At 35.1% G+C, this 17,189-nt stretch overlaps 1 protein-coding gene across 1 annotated transcript in view; it reads right to left on the bottom strand.

Moving 5' to 3' along the window:
• The window catches only part of fras1 (Fraser extracellular matrix complex subunit 1), a gene marked incomplete at its 5' end in the record, with an annotated part of 190,295 nt that overhangs the window by 112,729 nt on the left and 60,377 nt on the right, over positions 1-17,189 (bottom strand). Inside the window, 5 exon segments of the mRNA NM_001130840.1 lie at positions 1,511-1,657; positions 2,921-3,067; positions 8,876-9,031; positions 11,728-11,871; positions 12,926-13,063. Of these exon segments, the coding sequence (NP_001124312.1) occupies positions 1,511-1,657; positions 2,921-3,067; positions 8,876-9,031; positions 11,728-11,871; positions 12,926-13,063 (732 nt within the window).

Here is a 17,189-nt window from a genome sequence, read left to right as displayed (position 1 = left end):
TCTGTTGGTATTTAAGTCTATATATTATATATAATGGACTGGAAGAATATTTCTTTAAGGCCGGAATACACTACTTTTAAAAACTGAACACAAATTAAAACGCCACAAGCAATATACACGAGCTGAATTTGTAAATAGTTACAAAGAAAAACTGGGCATCAGACCGACAATCTCTCACTAACAAACCTTCAAATCACACAACACAGTCATAGAGAAACACGTTGCCTAGTTGCTAAGAGACACACAACACTAAAAAAAGTTCTAAAATCTGCTAATAATATCAGACGTTTTGAAGCTAAAGACATTTTAGAGCCGACTTCCCAAACAAAAATTGTAGTGTATTCAGCCTTTATATGACACTTTTTTGTGTAATAAATGTTCTCTATTAACAAGACCAAAAATGACTATAATACACTACCAGACAAAAGTCTTCTTGTTTATAAAAGTTTTAGGAACATCAAACAATAACTTGACTTCTAGTTGATCATTTAGCATCAGAAGTGGCTTATATGAAAGGCAAAGGCCTCTAGATTATGATTATTTTACCATAACAGAACATGATCATGCCTTTTTAATTTTTAATTTAACTTTTTGATTTTTAATTATTAGGACAGTAAGGTCTTCACTGAGACAAACATCTTGTAACTTAACAGAAATAATGTACAGTATAGAATATAAAGTCATGGTGCAGTGGAAAAATAATTATTATTGAGTCTGGCTTCCATGTGTTTGATCGACTGCATCCATACATCACTGCAATGACTCAAATAACTTATTAATAAAGTCATCGAATTTATCAAGATTCTTTGGATTTATCTTCAATGCCTCTTTCATCTCTCACCCCATACATGCTCAATAATGTTCATATATGGTGACTGTGCTGGCCAGTACTGGAGCACCTTGACCTTCTTTGCTTTCAGGAACTTTGATGTAGAGGCTGAAGTATGAGAAGGAGCACTATCTTGATGAAGAATTTGCCCTCTTCTGTGGTTTGTAATGTAATGGGCAACACAAATGTCTTGATACCTCAGGTTGTTTATGTTACCATCCAATCTACAGATCTTTCATACATGACCATACTGAATGTAACCCACAACTATGATTTTTACTTCACCAAACTTGACTGATTTCTGTGAGAATCTTGGGTCCATGCGGGTTCCGGTAGGTCTTCTGCAGTATTTGTGATGATTGGGATGCAGTTCAACAGATGATTGATCAAAAAAATCTACCTTCTGCCACTTTTCCAAAAGATCAACTAGAAGTTATTATCTGTTGCTCTTACAACTGGGATCAACGACAAGACTTTTGTCAGGTAGTGTAGTCCTTATGACGCAAAAACACAAAACTCAGTTCAATCTTGCAGGATCCATAACTTAAAATAATTCAATTTTAAAAATGCGTGAATTGATCCAGAAGTAAAAGCAGGAAAGTTTCTGGTCTAAATGAATATTTCTCTGTGATTATTCTATGTTTGACAGATGCTGTGCGCCGTAAGCGGGCTGAGACTCACCTCTGCATGTGCGTGTGCTGGTGTTGAGGTAATACTGATGAGCACAGCTCTCATACTGACACTCCCCAAACAGAAGCACTTTAGCTGGATCTCTACAGGATGAGCACACGCCTGCCATCTCACAGCTCAGACACTGAGAATCACACTCTAAAACACACACACAGTCATAATCAATTAATTTACAGTATGAAATAAGAAGTGCACACAACATATGATTGGCATTGCAAATACAAAATATTAATAAGAAATTAAAGAAGAATCCCTTATATAGCAGCAATGACAGATTTTTTTAAAACAAACCTGCCTACTTCAATCAATAATTATTTTATATACAGTGGTGGATAGAGTACTGCAAAATCATACTTAAAGTATCATTACTTGCCTAAAATGTAGTGCAAGTAGAGTAAAAGTATCTGTAAAATATTTGTATATTTTTAATATAGTAAATATTACTCAAAGTATGAGTAAAAAGTAGACTTTTCAAAAGTACTCAAGAGTAGTGAGTAGTGCGTATTACGCTGTGGAAAGCTGATGCATTTACATGTAATTTGTGAATGTGTGTAAACGTAACATTCTGTAGTGCATTTCGTTATTGCCCAGCAGGCACATGTCATAATACAGTAAAATTAGGTAAGATTTAGGTTGTGATGTCAAGTGACCAAAATTCAATGTCTAGCCAGCATCTATAGACAACGTTATTTTGATGTCCAATAATGACTTCAAATAACGTTGATATTTGGTTGATTTTAGGTTGAGTTAGAAAAGTGACTAAGATCCAACATCGAGCCAACATCTTAAACCAACATCATATTGACGTCAAATGCTGACATTTATTCGTCAGGTATGGCAACCAACATCCAACATCTGATAGAAATCATAGTCCACACAACATCAAGCTGTTAAATCATTAAACGTTGATATTTGGTTGATTTTAGGTTGGTTTTAGGTTTAGGTTTAGGCATCTACCTCATGAACAGTTAAATATTCCCCTACTGTGCAATAAACATGTGCAATACTTTCTCAAACGCACTTGTACACGGCACCATATAACAATATACAATGCAATATTTTCTCCCACGCATTTGTACAAACAAATCTGTAAATACAATTTAACACCCATAGCTTTTTGTCTAATTGTATTTCTGTTTAATGTTGTATTTTCTCATATTTATTTTGTGTTGTCACTTGTCACTTTACGTACACTGGAAGCTTCTGTAGCCAAAACGCTTGGCAATAAAACCAATTCTGATTCTGAGAAGATGGGTCATGTATAGCTCCATCATTGTTCAAATTAAAACAAAAAGTCATAATTGATGATCTTAGCTTTAATAAATAAAATAAAATGAATTAAAATGGAATAAAATAAAATAAAACAACAACATCAATTACACCCTTAATTGACAGACTTACTTTGGCAAACTCGGTTTTCATCAGCATAATATCCAGTCGGACAGCGTGGACTACAGAGTCCTGATGGGGCCAAAACTTCAGGGGCCAAACAAGAGGTACAGGAAAGAGGACCATCAGCACTGCACTCCTCACAGGAAGAGTGACATTCTGGAGGACACAAGCACATAACAGAATGACGAGCTGATTATTAAGATGATGAGCAGGACAATAAGAATAAAGCCAAGATATCTAAAAAAAAAAAAATAGTGTGACCTGAATTAGACCTATGAATCAGATAAACATACCATAATGATCTGTAAACCTTTGATGAATATAATATGTCCAGATGTATACAGTATGACTGATTCAGACCACACTCAGCGATAGCAGATAATGCCATTAAAATCTTTCAATCTTAAAAAGTAGATCCACTGCATTTTGACATTTTAATAAGCAATGTTGCCAAGGACGTTCACATTTCAGTGTAATAAAGAAATAAGACGCTTAAAAGGAAAACTATTCACATCCTGAACTAAAATGTTTATTTACAAAGGATGGTCAGATTTCTGTCAACTTGACATATTACCTTGAAACAGGGTATAGATGCTTGAAATGCTAGGTAAGTGAAAGTAAATTCCAATAAGTGTTTGTTTTGACTTTAATGCACATAGATCCTATTCAGACTAGTGCATATAAATGTATTCGCGCACATTCATGTACACTCCCATGACATCGCTTCAAAGCCAGGCAATTAAAGAAGGCCATAATAGTTTATAGATTACATCAGCATCTTAAAAGATTCCGCATTAAAGCCAAGCACTGCATCACGCTCCCTAATAAAAACAAATGCACCGTCTCATCCACACTGTCAGCAGAGGGGCCACTTTTGAAGCATCACAGGTAATTGCATCAGGGTTATGGAAACAGAGGCACTGGCTATATTACATTGAGAGATCATGTAGAATGACAAATCAGTGCATAAAGAGGAATGCTGGTGTTGGGAGGAGAAGCTGTATGTGACTGATGTTCAATTTACATAATGAAACTCCATGCTGGAAATACTGTAAGGCAGCAGAGGGCCTTTCTCAGTGGAAGACAAGATGAATTGTCATTATTGTGTGATGCATATTAGGTTTGTGCATGAGCATATTGTGACAAGATCATCAACAGGTTTGCAATGGTACAACCTTGGGCTTTTTCTTTTCCAAAAACTAGAAATGTGTATAACAGTTAATACTTTGTTTAGAAGGACTGCTTAATCATTTATGACTACAAATAAAAATGAATATAAAAATGCATATAGATCATTTTGAGGGATGTAAACAAAAACAATGGTCCTGATGTATTTCCTGTTTTACATTTTAAATTTACACAGCTTCTGAGAGTCCAAAAAGTTCAAGATATTGATAAATCTTGTTACAATAGCTGTTATAAATTCAAGCTATGATTGAATCACCTCTTGTTACAGAAATGAAATAGTTTGACTACAAGCAGGAAATGTTTATGGGCCAGTAACATCACCATATGGAAAAGGTCTATAAAACATCTGCAGAATACGTAAGGGCAGTTAGGTAAAAAAGGGCAGGCAAATTTTCACTTCTCACATTATTTGCTTATATAGATGTTCTAGATTCCATTTAGCATGAGTAAATTGTTAGTTATAACCTAAAAATAAGCAAAACTTGTGATAGTTTGTACTTTTGGCACTGCATTAGCTCACAGTTGTATTAAAATGCATTATTATTATAATCTATACAAAACACAGGGCTCAGTGCTTACTTTTTTGGGCAAAAAGCACATGGTAATGGAGTGCATTCAACCGCTTTGAATGTTATCACTCGATTGAATGGCCGTTATCAGTGGTTATCAGCTGATAGACATGGGCCTCCAGGGGCCTTCTGCGCCTACTGGTAGGCTTACAAGGCTGTTATCACCCATCCACATGTCTAATCAGCTATACTAATAGAGAAGACTCCAGATCTAGGTCTATTTTTACATTACTGTGATGGTTGGGTTTAGGGTTGGGGTAGACGTTAATAAAATACTGGTAATGGATAAATTGAATAAATAATATAAATAATTATTGCGTTTAATCAGCTATACTAATAGAGAAGACTCCAGATCCAGATATGTTTTTACATTACCGTGAAGGTTGGGTTTAGGGTTGGGGTAAGGTTGGGGATTGATAAAATACAATTAATGGGAAATGTAATAAATAATATATATAGTTTTTTTTTTCATTTCTGGACGCAGACATATGTGATCTATAGCTGATTAACAATTTGGATGGATGATAACAGTTTTCTAGGCCTACTTCTAAGCACAGAAAGCCCCTGCTGGCCTATATCTATCAGCTGATAACCACTGATAATGTCCATTCAATCGATTGATAACATTAGAATCTACATACGGTGCATTAAAGGAGCACAATGAAAAGTGATCAAGCAATGTGTTTTTCAATTCAGTAGTTAAGAATTATTAATTACATATTTCTCATAATATTTCAGATTTCATAATTATAATAATATTAATAATTAAAATAATAGAAAACTCAAACATACATTTGACCACAGACCTAAAATGGTTTATACCATTGTGAATGCATGAAAAATAACAATTCAGCCATTTGAAAGTAGTAAATCTTGAGCACCGACAGACAGCGTAAGATTTCACGAAATGTTTTCTTGTAAAATAGGTGTTTGTATCAACATGTAGCCTAAAAGTAACATCAAATTAGATGCATTGTTTGTATTTTTATTATGCAATTGCTCGTGCATGGAAGTTAAACAGTAAAATAATAAATACTGTAAGTGCAGTCTGTCATGGTCATTCATTTATTGGTGCAGGAATGCAAAATTGTCACTGTTTGTTTAATATGACAAATGTCTCCAAGAACCACTCAATATCCTTCAAAAAACTAAAAACTTAATGATAAGTTTGATTAATCAATGTCTTGAATTAAATATACAAATTTGATTCACTGAAGCATATTACCCGATCATCAATGTATAATTTACAACTTGAACACAACCCTATATAACTAAATAAGACTTAGCAACCAATACTAACCAAGAAACAATACTGTTATGTATCCTGTGGGATTTTAAGTTATAATCAAGCCTGAAATAACCCCAAAATCATATTTTAAAAAGGTTTATGCATTACTATATATGGCTGTTCAAAAAATATGAGGGAGATCAAATATGCACTTTTACAATGGTCTAAACTATTACAGTACAAACATCACAAAGCAGCACTGTCATAATTCCTCATCAGTCAATTACCAGCAACTGCTTGGAATATTACACTAACATAATTGATTATAAAATATCCTGAAACCGCACGCTTGTTTAAGATGCAACAACACAACATTTTTTCAAATTGAAAGTGCAGTGCTCGCATCAATTTAATTTACCAGCCTTTCTAAAGTTTAATTATAGCATAATTCCTGTTTACCCATCCACACATTTAACACCTTTCAAAATGAAAGTTTAAATCTTTGTTATGTCATTTAAGACATCCAAAAACAAAATGAAAATTTGCTTCGGTTGTTTTTAAGCCTGCTTTGAGTTATTTTCCTTCTGTTGAACATTCAATCAAGTCAAACTCAGCACACACCTGAAGCAACGATATGTGTGTAGGAAAAATGTACAAAAGGAGAACAAGCTATCCCACACATTGTATGCATTAATTATGTATATACTGTAGGTCAGATGAAGGATGTGAGATTGAAACATTACATTTACATTAAATACATTTTTTATCAAGTATTGGTAGTGTGCTTGTTCTACTTCTGTTAAACATAAAAGAAGAATGTTGGGAACCGGAAGCCAAAACAATACAATGGGAGTGAATGGCTACAGGTTTGCAACAGTCTTTTCGAATATAATATTTGTGTTCAAAAGAAGAAAAAAAATGGATTTAAACAAGTGGAGGATGACTAAACAATGACAGCATTTTTATTTTTAGACAAACTACTGTGCTCTTTTAAAACTTTCTTACATTCTATATTTGCACCTATACTATGTGTTCATAAATATGTTGCAGAGTTCAAGCAGATCTATTTTTGTCTCAAAATGTACCTCTAAAAAAAACTGTGCTTGGTGATTACTTGATTACTTAGAAATCTGGGTCTGTTACTGACTACAAATGACAAACAGTTACAAGTAACAATCTAGAATATAAAATTATTTATCATAGATTTGATTATTTTTAAATACATTCTATTTTTTGTCATTATCATGATGAAGTAGATTAAATATCATGTACATCAGTGTTTCTCAACCATGTCCCTGGAGGACCACCAACACTGCATGTTTTGGATCTCTCCTTTGTCTGTCACACCCATTACAGGTCTTTCAGTCTCTAGCTGCGTCCCAAATGGCACACTATGCACTTATGCACCATGTACTTATGCACTTACCCACTCAATAGCATAGTATATGTATATAGTGTCGTCACAAATGGAACACTAATGATTTTTTACAAATCGGAAATTTAACCCGCTTCCCAGATGACGTTTGACGGTTGTCAAATTAGTGAAATAAATAAACAAAGTACCAAATAATACCTGCTATGACTACTGCCTCATTCTCCATCGGGAGGCGCTATAATCCCTCTCATAGGAGAATTTTACTTTCATAATCCAAAATAAATGAAGTAATCCAACACATCGGCCATTAGCTCCGCCCCGTCCACTATGTCAGCAAAACTGCGGTCTTTAAGTGTGTGTCCATCATTACACACTTCATTTTAGTCAAATGAGTGCATCATCCGGGAAATTAAAGTGCACTTATTATTTTTAGAGTTTTCAGTGTAAACTCACTACTTACACTATTTATATTAAAAATGACGTAGAATAGTGCATAAGTATGCGATTTGGGATGCACTTTCTGCAAATGAGCTGATGATCTGAATCAAGTGTGTTTGATTAAAAAAAACATGCAAAATGTGCAGAGCTGGTGGTCCTCCAGAAACGTGGTTGAGAAACAATGGCCGTGGCCGAAATTGCCTACTACTCAGTAGGTACAGCATTTGAATTTGAACATACTACTCGGTTGTTACAAAAGTACATTCTATAATTGTCTGTAGTATAAACGGAACTCACACATACTATATCAGCCATTTTGTCATCATCATGTGACCTACCTGTGTCAGGGACGCATCCCTCACGGTGAATCATAGAATATCGTAGCGTCGATGCAAAACGCATTTCAGAATCTTGCCAGAGGTAGTAGGTCATCCTAGTACTTCTTACATACTGTTTTTCAAATTCTATGAATTCGGAAATACTACTTAGCTCGCATACTGATTTTAGAGTACTATATAGTATGGAAGTATGCAGTTTTTAAACGCAGCTAACGTTTTTCGAATTCTATGAATTTGCACATACTACTTGGCATACATCCTGTTTTTAGCGTACTGTTTAGTATGGAAGTACTCGATTTCGGATGCAGCTACTTATTACATCACAGTTTTGTGAAGGAGCTTCTGGGGTTTTGTGAATTGATGATTATTGTTCCAATATTATTATTGGTGTAAAATTTCAATAAACCAAAATAAATAGTTTGGACACATTTTTTACTTAGTTATCTTAATGTGACCATCAGAGACCCCAAATTTATTTTAAGTTGACCGAAATTATTGAGATTTTAATTAAAATTTAATGGGTAAGATTTTTTCAATCAAGGGCTTTGACCTAACAAACTAATTTTGGGCTTCCCAGCATGACATGGACGTCCATTGACAAACTAGATTTAAAATATGAGGTTTTCAATATTTTCAGAATCCATAATTGCCACTGGATACGATGAAGACAAATCTATAAATCAGTAATAAGTGTATTGTGATAGTAAATAATTTAATATAATCTATTAACCACCTATTTTTTGGAATCTGATTATGTAATCCAGACTACATGTGATTAGTTACTTCCCAGAACTGTATGTATCCAGAAAGCCCTCCACTTTAACTTACTTTTGCAGGCTCCATGCCAGCGATAGTGTTTGTGTGGGCACTCGGGAACACAGTGATTGCCCAGCAGAAGCATTCTGGGAACTTTACACCACAAACACACAGTGCCAGAGCCAGACTGCAGGTCTGCGACACAGCGCTGGCATCCCTCCTCGCACTCTGACAAAGAAACAAACAGACAGACGACACGCATTATTATTATGCAGATCCATAAAAGCATCCCCGACTGAGCAGAGGAAGAACATCTTATCAGATCATTATCTTAAAAATGTTCTCAAGGTGTAAAAGTAAACAGTGTTTTATCTGCGTATCCTCTCTCAGTGTTTATCAGCTGTGGGAATAGACTGGTATCACTGCCACGGACTCGCTGAGGGCGCTGATAATAAAGCGATGCAAATCAGCCAGCCAAAAGCTCTTATTTCTCAGGTTGCTTGATATTGTGCAGACACTATGAGACACCGGTAGATTCTTTAAATTATACATAGAGTTCATGCTTTACTGACTCTTGTAACAAGATCTAACTAGAAAAGGAGGTCTGTGGAAAGTTTCTGAGGAAAAGCAATTACACAATTATTAAAATGTGCCGCTGTCACCTTCAGTGTGTAATAAAAATAAAAGTCATTTCAATTATCCTATCAAAATATGAATTTGTTATACAGTAAACATGCTGAATGTTTTAACAGTGGATTTTGACAATAAGTCCTAGTGAGGTGTTATTTGTGAGTTATGTTTTTTTTTCATAATTCATACATATTTTCAGATTTCAATGCCAAAGTCTGAATGATTCCATAAGCTGTTTAACAACAACAAGGACATATTTGCAATACTCGTCCAACTATTTGTAAACTCGTCCAATCATTTCAGCATTAATCCACCAGCTTTCATTTTGGAGCCATTTACTGCTACATTTATCATACTGGTCAGCTTAATCTCTAACAAAAAGTCTGGTTTACAACCATTCCAAAAGGTTTTCATATTAGACATTTATTTAGACATTTAGGGCTCTATTCTAACGATCTAGGCACAAAGTCTAAAGCGCATGCCGTAAAAGCATTCAGGGCGTGTCCAAAATCGGCCTCTTTACTTTCTTTACTTAACTTTTACTCTTTACTTTACTCCTTTACTTGGATAAGGAAATGGTGTTGTGTGCATTCCAGTGAAGACAGCTATTAGCCTACATATCTAATTACATTTGTTAAGCGCAAAGATTTGTGTTTAAAACTATTTCTAAATTCAGCTCTAATTCTTGTTCAATAAATGAATATTAACAACAAAGTGGGGTCAAAAAACCTGGGAATTATATTCACACGTCCTGTTCTTATGCCCCATATGGTTATGCATACAGTATATCTACAAACTCCGACAGATGGACAAATCTAAACTTGTTTTTATTGAAACAAATATTAATATGCATATAATAAATAATACTGCAACTAATAATAGCATTATACAAACGCAAAATGTCATTACTGTGGTCAATTTCAGTTTCTCAAAAAAGCAACGTGCCAACAATGTGCCTTAACACACCATTTCTATAGACTGGCACACCCATGAGTCCACAAAGTGACACAAATGGACTTGCTATTTAAAAAACAGGATAATAGGGTTGCGCTGGTCTGAAAATAACAACAAATTATGCAAAACACGTCTTGTGCCTTATTGCACCAGGTGTATGATAGGGCCCTTAATGGACCACATTGACTAAAAAAAAAAGCATTTGCATAAAATTAATTTTAAAACGTTTTACAAAGAAAATGTAAAATACTGATGTGGAATATCTGTTGATTTATCAACTTCATCTATACTATCATTTGTTTAGGCCTAGTTGAACTGGTCAAAGTCAGAGTAAGGATATTTATGATCTTAGACTGTCAGAAAATATTGAGGAAAAAATAAAACACAACACAACTGTTTTACATTAATAATACTAATATAATAATAATAATTATTCAACTATTGTTTGTTCATTGAGAAGCAAACAATGATTTCAGCATTTTACAATGATTTCAGCAAAAAAAAAAAAACAAAAAAACATAAGACTCTGAAAACTAGATTATGATGAAGCTGAAAATTCTATACATTTTATAACATTAGTGTTTTACTGAATTTTGGTGAGCATAAGAGACTTGTTTCCCCCAGAACTCTGAACTGTCACTGAGAAAGATGAGGAATAAATAATATATTAAGTGTTTTTATTTTAATCTCCTGCCCTTGCTAGAGCTTGAGGGAATTTGGGATTCACTTGTCTTAACAGAAAAAGTTTACTTGAACCTTTCTGAAAGTCTCACTTTTTAAATGGCAACAAAATCCAGCACTCGGTGTAAGAAATAACTGCCCTCAGTTCTAAACTAAAATGTAATTAATGAAAATGCATTTATTGGTAAATACTTTATACCACAGTCTGTTCTTTGTATTTTACAACCATGTCTATTTTCAACTAATAGTCCCATTTATCTCAGACATTCTGAAGCATATACTGCTTCTTTTGATTTGTTTCCTCATGTTTATTACACAAAATTTCCTTTCTTTATGAGACACAGACTGGTAATTTAACCAAAGTTTATTAGGAGCCAAAAAACAGGGTACCGTAATTAGTTTCAGGAATTAAAGAGCCTCAGAGCACATTCGACAAAAGAATGAGCATACTTCCCCAATTCCACACTCTTGGCATTGACTTTACAACAATACAGACATGCCCTTTGAACACAAAATCCTCCCTTGAAGGCAAAATGTGCCCATTTGACACCCTTAAACCCGAGCAGGTGCACTGACTTGAGATCAAAGGTGTAATCTGGAAGTTTTCAACAATGTTGTGGTGAGGGTCTGGAAAATCTGAAAAACCGATTTTCACTCACCATCGCAGAAACCCACAGAATTGAGGTACTGGCCCTCGGGGCAGCTGGTTCGGCAGTAACCGTTATGAAGACTGGCATGAGCGGGACAGGCAGAACAGTCGGCCTGAGATGTGCCAGTGCACTCCTTACATGATGGATGACAAGCTGAAGGGAGAGAAGATAATAATGGGTACAACTTTAGATTCACAAAATAATCAATTTATACTGTACACTACCTGACAAAAGTCTTGCCATCTATTCCAGTTTTAATAGCAACAAATAATAACTTGACTTCTAGTTGATCATTTGGAAAAGTGGCAGAAGGTAGATTTTTCTGATGAATCATCTGTTGAACTGCATCCCAATCATCACAAATACTACAGAAGACCTACTGGAACCCACATGGATAAGATTCTAATAGAAATCAGTCAAGTTTGGTGAAGGGTAAAATCATGGTTTAGGGTTACATTCAGCATAGGAGCATGCGAGAGATATGCAGAAGGGATAGCAACAACAACAGCTTGAGGTATCAAGACATTTGTGCTGCCTATTACATTACAAACTACAAGAGAGGGGAAATTCTTCAGCAGAATAGTACTCCTTCTTATGCTTCAGTCTCTACATTGCAGTTCCTAAAAGCAAAAAAGGTCAAGGTGCTCCAGGATTGGCCAGCCTGGTCACCATACATGACCATTATTGAGCATGTCTAGGGTAAGAAGGAGGAGCCATTGATGATAAATCCTAAGATTTTCGATGAACTCAGGGAGTCCTGCAAGAACGCTTTCTTTGGCATTCCAGATGATTTCATTAATAAGTTATTTGAGTCATTGCAGAGATGTATGGATGCAGTCATCTAAGCTCATAAGAGTCATACAATATTATATTAATTATTTTCCCACTGCACCATGACTTTATATTATACTGAACATTATTTCTGTTAAGTCTCAAGACTTTTGTCTAAGCAAAGTCAGACCTTACTGTCCTAATTCAAATTTTTAAAATCAAGGCATGATCATATTTTATTTTGGTAAAATAAGCGTAATCTAGAGGCCTTTGCCTTTCACATAGGCCACTTCTGATACCAAATTATCAACTAGAAGTCAAGTTGTTATCAGTTGTTCCTTAAACATGGATAGGCGACAAGATTTGTGTCAGGTAGTGTATTAATCCACAGGGAAATAAGCTTCTTTTGTTTGGAGAACAAAGGAGAGACCTTGACAAGTGAGGTCCTGAATGTGGAAGAAGCCATTGGGACATTTGCTGAGGCACTGCCCTTGATGAAGGACACCGGGTCGCAAACAGGAGGTACAGTTCTGAAAACTTCCACCAATGCAGCCTGAACATGAGCTGTGGCATTCTGAGAGAGAAAACAAAACATTGAGGAAATTATTGGTGGAATATTATATTGACTTATATTAACACTAATACAGTGGGTGACACTTCAAAAGGACCATTAGCACAGCGTGACGCACCGTCGGAGCACTGAGTGATTAGTGTTTTTAGGTATAACGGTAGTTTGTGACTTTGGTGCCAGGGGGAACATAAAGACGAGACGCGAACGGACAGAAATACACACTAGCTGTAAATACCCTGCTACTTGTAAATGAAGATGAAATAAAGAAACAAAGCAATTCAATTCCTTTATTAATAATGATAATAATAATTTGGGAAAGTAAAATTAAAAAATAAAAGACAACTAAAATGAAAGGACAAACATACACACACAAATAAATAAATAAATAAATAAATAAAGCAACATTTTAGCCTAAATATAGAGAGATGTACAGTGTTTGTTATTTTAAAGTGATAGAACTAAGACAGTTAATAAAAAGGCCTTTTCATTTACAGTTTTCATTGACATTTTATTTGTTGGTTACATTTTTCTAATTTTATATCTTAATTATTATATATAAACAATAAAATAAATAAATAAATAAATAAATAAATAAATAAATAAATAAATAAATAGGCCTAAATAATTATTTATTTAAAGACATTACCGAACATAGAGAAACGGCCTAGCACATGGTCTAAAGGGCTCTTAAGTTAAAAGCTACTTTATCACACCCGTATTATGTAACACCTACACTTGCTTCACTAAAGTTAAATATTTATTAAATATTAAATATTTATTAAATATTTATATGTACTTATATATTTATCTTGTAAACTCAAAATAATTTTATCATAATTTCTTAGCTTTTTACAATTAATTAATACTGAAATTTTTTATTCAGCATGGGCAACTGTTTAGGAGATAGGAAAGACTTTTAAAGGCACATGAAAATGAATTCAATCAAAAAATAAGAAGTATTTCCTTAATCACCAAACTTTCCTGCAATCAAGACCCTTAATAAAAATGCATCACTGTTTCTATTTATAGATTTTTTTTGTATTCAACAATAATATAATTGTAAAAAATAACAAACATACTGTACAAACAAGCTGTACTAATAATAAGTTCTAATAATAAGTTTGGTAATACAATATAAATTTATCTTTTCACAAAATCAAATGTTTTACAGTTTCCATTTTAAATATAAACTAAAAAAAAAAAAACGTATATACTGATATAAATACAATTTTATAGGTGTGCGCTCTCATATATACTGTAAAAAAGTAAACAACCCCATTCACTTCGCTCAGGACATCTGTTTTGTAGGCACGATGCTTGATCAGCCTTTAAGCTGTATATACTGACAAAACGCATTTCCTCCAAACACACTGTCAATCAAGCCATGTGCTCTCGGCTCAATGGAATAAGTGGGCTCTAAAAAGAAAGCCTGTCTGGACTCGCCTTCACTACTACACCAGATTAAACGTGAAAGACATTTGGCTGAGACACACACACACACACACACACACACACACACACACACACACACACACACACACACACACACACACACACACACACACACACACACACACACACACACACAATCACTGGAAAACACAAACACGCAGAGGCCCAGGACAATCTTCTTGATTTGGAGTAAAGCCCTTAGGACACAGGTGTCAACATCCACCCCTCATTAAGGCCCAAGTCATCTGGCTTGACTTGAAATTATTTGTCAGTTCAGCCAGGTTTCATTGTCAATCAGAACAAAGGAGCTTATCTGCCCCCATACGTTCTTCAGTATGTTCCCCAAAGAAAAAAACTGTAGGTGTGCTAAATACTAACCCAGGCAATCTGTATTCTAGCCAGTGAATAGGAGACAGGGCTAAGCTTTCTTTTAATGCAATTCAGACACGCAATAAACATGCCTGGAGGCCTCACATATTGATCATTCTTCTTTTAAATGACATTTCAGCCCATGGGGAGTGTTTTGAAATGAAACCAGGAAGATGTGAATGGAGCATCAGTCTTGAGCTGAGCGTTCGCAGTGATGGGATGAATACTTTAATGCACTCTTAATCGATTTTGAAACACGCATCATAGTTTAAGAGTCGGAGACAAGATACCGCTGAATTGGTGCTTGGTAGTTGTCTTTACTTACACTTAAGACCAGAAACTCTTTCTCCTGTCATGCATTGGGAAATTAAAATTCCCTTGATCTTTTGACATTAAGATGTCATTGTATTATAACAATGGCAGCACGGTGGCTCAGTGGTTATCCCTGTTGCCTCACAACAAAAAGGTTGACAATTCTCAATGGAGTTTGCATGTTCAGTTTTCCCTATAGTTCAAAGACATGTGCTATAAGTGAAGTGAGTAAACAAAATTGGCTGAAGTGTATGTGTGTGTTTGAATTCGAGATTGTATGGGTTTTTCCCAGTACTGGGTTAAATGCATTATAACAACAATATGTAAGTTATAGAACTCAATGTATTCTTGTTAATCTAAGAATATGTAAAGCACCGGGACATAACAAACCAAAGACCAAACAACTAGTGCTGGCGAAAATCTAATGTGTTGTCAGCTTTTGTTGGTTTACATCTGGTTTTGTCTGGACCAAAAAACTGTGCATGAACAGACTGCAGACGGCAGTCGACTAAAATGAAAGTGCCTGTGTGAGAGGAAAAGGCTTTTCCCACCCAGGAAAATATATCTGATGATCTAATAGCAACTATTTAAGAATTGCAATTGTCTCACGTTCCTGCTTTTTAATTTCAAGATCAAGCTCTTTCATCTTAATGGCTAAAACAGGGTCAAGAGGAGACTCAAAGACAGTGGCTGTTTCTCAATATGCGTTCTTCAGCGGTCTTGCGTCCTCGTGTTCTCGTGCAACGTCATCATCAGCTGCCTAAGTTCAGTTCCAATACTCAAGACCGCAAGTACGGAGGACGCGTGAAACGTCCCAGATGTGTTCTTGATATCGAGGACGCACCGATGCAGACTTGAGCACCGAACTCGCTCTGGAAGTCCCAGAAGTCATTGCGACTGGAGGTGGGAAGCACAGCATTTTATTTAGATTTATTATTAAAGTTCAGAGATATCACTTATTTACCTCAGGAGTTTCCCTAAATGAAACGGTGAAAGTAAACATTAACATGAACATTTTAATAAACGAATAAACACATTAAGAGTTGTTTGTTTGCTGAAATTCTTATTAAAATCTGTTTTATTTATATTGTGCAGAGTATATTTATAATGTTTTTATGCAAAGTATATATTTTGAAGAGGGGGGAAACAATAAATCATTGTTTGAGTGCTGTAATGTTTAAATAATTTCCATTTAAAACGCGTGAAGGTCACATGACCATCAGGAAGAACGCAGCATCCCATTTCTCAAAGGACGCGTTCTTTGTCCTCGTGGTCTCCTGAGTTCGTTCTTCCGAGGACACCTGGCAAGACCGATCTCCACAAGAACGCAAGTCCGTTCTCTGCGTTCTTGGAATTGAGAAACAGCCAGTGTGAGGACTGCTAGCTGACATTGCTCCAACTGCTGCATCAGGTAACACATTCCCCTTCTCATCAACTGTGTAATCTGGAAGAATCCCATTTTCAATGAGCCTATCATGCAATTCTTGTTTAATAACTCGTTTTGCTGCCTCTCTGGTCACATTAATATTAAAAAAGTCAGCAATCAACAATAAATCTGTTTTTCTACAGCGTTCAAAAGTTTCTGCAGTGGGAGCGAGAGTAAACTCAATTAGATCAAACTCCATCACCACAGACTTTCCTTCCCTCTCAAAAAAAAAAAACCCCAAAAAAAAAGTGAACGAGCCCCCAATTTTTTACCAACTTATAAAAGTTTAGGGGTTTTTGCTAAAAAGATGTAACAAAGACCAAAATTTGGTAAATAATATTGAATTAGAACTAATTTAAAAACAAACAAACGAGGAGAACACACTTCAATCCTCAGCCCCAGAGTGAAGAGTCAACACAAAAGTTTAGAAAACATAATCATAAGGATTTATTTAATACAAATATAGAGATTTAACAGAAACTAGGTCAAAACTGAGTGAGTAAAGCCTAAAACAACAAACAGAAATGAGCTAACTAAAGTTCAGAGGACTAGCTTACCTAATGCAAAAAT

This window comes from Danio rerio, chromosome 5, assembly GCF_052040795.2.
Source record: "Danio rerio strain M-AB ecotype USA chromosome 5, GRCz13ab, whole genome shotgun sequence".
NCBI classification, from domain to species: Eukaryota; Metazoa; Chordata; class Actinopteri; order Cypriniformes; family Danionidae; genus Danio; species Danio rerio.
Note: the sequence above shows the minus strand (reverse complement) of the source record. Positions and strands in the feature narration are given on the sequence as shown.